The 3,952-nt window shown below is 44.5% G+C and overlaps 1 protein-coding gene across 1 annotated transcript; it reads left to right on the forward strand.

The window, feature by feature from the left end:
* Window positions 1-448: 448 nt before the first annotated feature.
* Window positions 449-3,288, forward strand: LOC121572617 (leishmanolysin-like peptidase 2). The gene is made up of 10 exons (XM_045225859.1): window positions 449-613; window positions 697-778; window positions 1,012-1,157; window positions 1,448-1,631; window positions 1,833-1,902; window positions 2,053-2,143; window positions 2,303-2,407; window positions 2,510-2,641; window positions 2,731-2,864; window positions 3,030-3,288. Exons 1-10 carry the CDS (start codon window positions 449-451, stop codon window positions 3,286-3,288), a joined length of 1,368 nt encoding a protein of 455 aa, XP_045081794.1.
* Window positions 3,289-3,952: the final 664 nt, after the last annotated feature.

A 3,952-nucleotide genomic window follows, 5' to 3' on the forward strand; every position in this document is an offset into this window, starting at 1 on the left:
CACTTTACAATTTTGGGGGGTAGAAGGATTATTATTAGTCCTTTGATGGAAATCATGACCTGCCAGTGAGGATGCACCATCTCATCTCCCTACCCACTGTTGATTGACAGATCCCAGATGATCACCTGAGTGGTTGTTCCGTGTACTCTGAGCATGATGCACCAACCATGACTGTGATAAGGCCTGAGGGGGCGGGACTTCCTGACACTGACTTCCTACTTTACCTCCACACACAGAGCACTGACAAGTGTCGAGCAGAGGTGAGGAGTCACAGTGGAGTCAATGTTATGTTCACTGTAAATCAACTTAGTTCGTGACTGTCAATGTAGCTCTGGTTGGCCTTAGGTACAGATCTAAGATCAGCAGATACCCTTACCAGCATACCCTCACCAATAAAAAAGCAATACGATCAGTAATGAACTCAGGTCATAAAGTATGTTGACTGTCAATGTATCACTCTTTCCTCTTCACTATTCATATATCCCAGCCCAGTGTGTTGGCCTATGCAGTGCACTGTCAGACTGACTCCCAGGGTCGACCTCTGGCTGGTGTGGTGGTAATCTGTAGGGACAGACTGACTGGGGAGGGATACAGCCACCAAGGCACTGTGCAGGTAAAATAATAGTGTGTGTGTGTGTGTGTGTGTGTGTGTGTGTGTGTGTAATAATTAGCGTCTCCTTTCCTTCTTTTCTCCAGACAGTGATCCATGAGTTGTTCCATGCATTGGGTTTCTCCAAAGAACTCTTCAGCACCTGGAGAGACTGCTCCTACTCACAACGTCAGTAACCTTGCTTGTGTTATCATTTGGTATATTACATTTGTATTATAAGGCTATCTTTTATTGTGTTACTTTATGGTGTGTTTTTGTGCAATCTTTTGGTCATGGGTAGACCTATTTAATTTGTATTTCTCTGCTGTGGGTTCTTTGTTGTGTGATTGAGTTATACTCGGTTGTGTTGTGTGGTTGTTGTGTGGGTATGTGATCCTGTGTTGTGTTACTGTGTTGTGTAGCTGGGATGGGCTGCCCCCCCCGGGGTCAGGTGACTAACACAGATGAGACGGGTCAGGTGAGGATCTACACCCAATCAGTGATCAGAGCCCTGCAGGACCACCTGTTATCTACTGACCCTGAGCTGGGAGGACCACTGGAGAACCTGGTACGGACCCTGCCATGAGCCATTAGCACACATTATATAGTAGTGCAAAAAGGTTGGCACTGTAGTCACACTCATGAAATACTGGACTCTCCCACTTTATTCATATCAGAGTCGTTCCCAATATGTTTGTGGTCTTATATTGTACTTGACCTTTCTCTCTCTACCTCGTTACCTGTAACTCCTTTCTCACACTTCTCTCTCAATCTCTCTCTTTCTCTCCCCTACTCTTTAACAATTACTCTCCCCCTCTGTCTCTCTCTCTCTCTCCTTCTCCTCTCCCCATCTCCCAGGATGTTGGTTCTAGTGGTCTGTCCTCTCACTGGGAGTCCAGGGTGCTACAGGGCTCCATCATGGCTGCAGCCCTGGGGGACCCAGCTGTGGTGCGTGTCGACCCGGTCACTCTGGCCGCCCTACAGGATACGGGCTGGTACTCTGTCAACCACAGCCGAGCACAGAGCCTGGTGTGGGGAAAGGGTAAGGGACAGCCACATGGTCTTTGTGCCGATCCATTGAGACGGATATCACTTTTCATAAATGAACCAAACAGATATAGTGGTTAGAAAGAATATCTGTCAAAGATAAAGAGTGGAAGAGAGGAATATCGTGTGGTATGAGTGATTCTATGTGTACCTGCTTAATGTCCATAGTGAGATATTGTTTGTGTGTCTTGCGTAGGTGAGGGAGCAATGTTTGGCTTGCTGTCCACCTGCCATGACAACTCCTCCTTATTTTTCTGCATGGGCAGGTATTGCTATTATTTTATATGAATATCCCACACTTAACCATAACATTATTTTACAAATAAAAAAAAGAAAATCCCATTCTCCAACGTTGTCTAAAGCTGTCCAGTTCCTCTACCTCACTCTCTGTTTGACTTGTGTTCTCCGTTGCTCAGTGGTTTAGGGTGTCATTATCTTCACCACCACAAGGGGGTGTGTCAGACTGACCCTCACCTGGATGGGTGCCGCATTTATAAACCTCTAATGGTGGGTCTTCTGCTCTCATTCACTTCAGTTTGACCGTTTCCCTGAACTCTGTTCTCCATGACAAAACAGTATTTCAAACACCTTCCTCGGCTTCACCTTCTCTCCATATTTACACTTCTCTCTCCTCTTCCTTTACTCCTCTCTCTGTGTTTTCCTAAGAGTGAGTGCTGGAAAGAGGAGAATGAGAGAGGGACTGAAACAGAGTGGAGTGGAGAGTTGTACCGTATAGACAGCCGATGCTTCTTCTCTAACCTGAGCAGAGAGGTCAGTGTGTGTGCATTGATACAGCATATATTTGTGAAAAAGTGTATGAAAGTGACACATACCCATTTATTTTATTTTCTCTCCATCGCCTCTCTCTATCAGAATGTCTCCCTGTCTGTCAGTGACTCTGTGGTGGGGCGTTGTTATAGACGCAGGTGTACTGGGCTGAACAGATATCAGATACAGGTGTCTGGCTCTGACTGGATGGACTGCCCAGTAGGAAGCGCCATTGAGGTAACTTTTGAGCATACACCGATTTTGCCATTTTGACCATTAGATTCTACTACGATTTGACATGATTTCTCCTTCATTCATTCATCCAGGTGACAGGATACAGGGGGTTAGTTGCATGTCCTGACAAGAGGTTGTGTTATTACCCTGACATTGGTCTCTCCATCAACAACCAGGCCCCCCACTCTCCAGCTGCATCTACTAAAGGCACAGTGACTACTGAGAAGTGAGTATGGCCGAGTAGGAAGTATTTCAGTATGTTTGGTATGGCACAATATGAACTTGTAATTCTGTTACTTTATCAAGTGGTCTTTCACTTTCTCAGAGAGCAATACATTACTTCCTTATCAGTATAAATAAAGTGTTTATTTTCTTGTCTTCTCTCCCTCAGCGATCCCCTGTTACATCAGAACACAACCCCTGACCTGAGCCTGACCTTTGACCCTGCCCCTACCTGTGCAGTACCAGGGGTCAGTACAGACCCCACGTTGGCTGCAGTCCTGGGGGTCAGTGCTGCTGTCTGTCTCTTAGCTGCCCTGATGGTGATCTACAGGAGGTACCGCTCCTCCAGAGTCAGGGTTCATGTTGCCCCTGAGGCCCCCAGTGTTCTGCAGTTGCACTCGACCCAAAATGATTCAAATGACTGCTGATGGAAACTTGGTGTCCATTATGGCACAGTCTTGTGCACTGGTGTAAATGGTTACTTAATCAAGTAGGTGGTGTTTGTACATTATTTACCAGAGGGGGGAAATCGACTATTCATTAAGTGTTGAACTGTACAAATGAAAAAAGTACACTAGAGTAATGAGCAAGGCAAAGCAACACTGAGGTATTCTAATTGTCCCCTGGATTTTTTGTTCAACATGGATTTAGCTTTAACACTATGTTAACTTGTAATAACAATGAATTATGTGAGCGCTTTCTGTGTCTTATCCCTGTGGTATACATTTTACTCATACAATTTGACATATCAAATGTATATCTGCACCTTTTTTTTTTTGAAGGATCTGTTGCCATAGTGATGTTCTCTGGAATCCCCCTTAGATAAGTCAGGGAAGGTTCCAGGCATAAGCAACATAAGCGGTCTCTTAGGCCTCCAATCACGCCCCACCCCCCAAAATGTTAAAGAAATATATACAGTACCAGTCAAAAGTTTGGACACACCTACTCATTCAAGGGTTTTTCTTAATTTTTTACTGTTTTCTACATTGTAGAATAATAGTGAAGACATCAAAACTATGAAATAACACATATGGAATCATATAGTAACCAAAAAAGTGTTAATCAAATCCAAATATATTTTATATTTGAGAT

This window comes from Coregonus clupeaformis, chromosome 16 (genome assembly GCF_020615455.1).
Source record: "Coregonus clupeaformis isolate EN_2021a chromosome 16, ASM2061545v1, whole genome shotgun sequence".
NCBI lineage: Eukaryota > Metazoa > Chordata > Actinopteri > Salmoniformes > Salmonidae > Coregonus > Coregonus clupeaformis.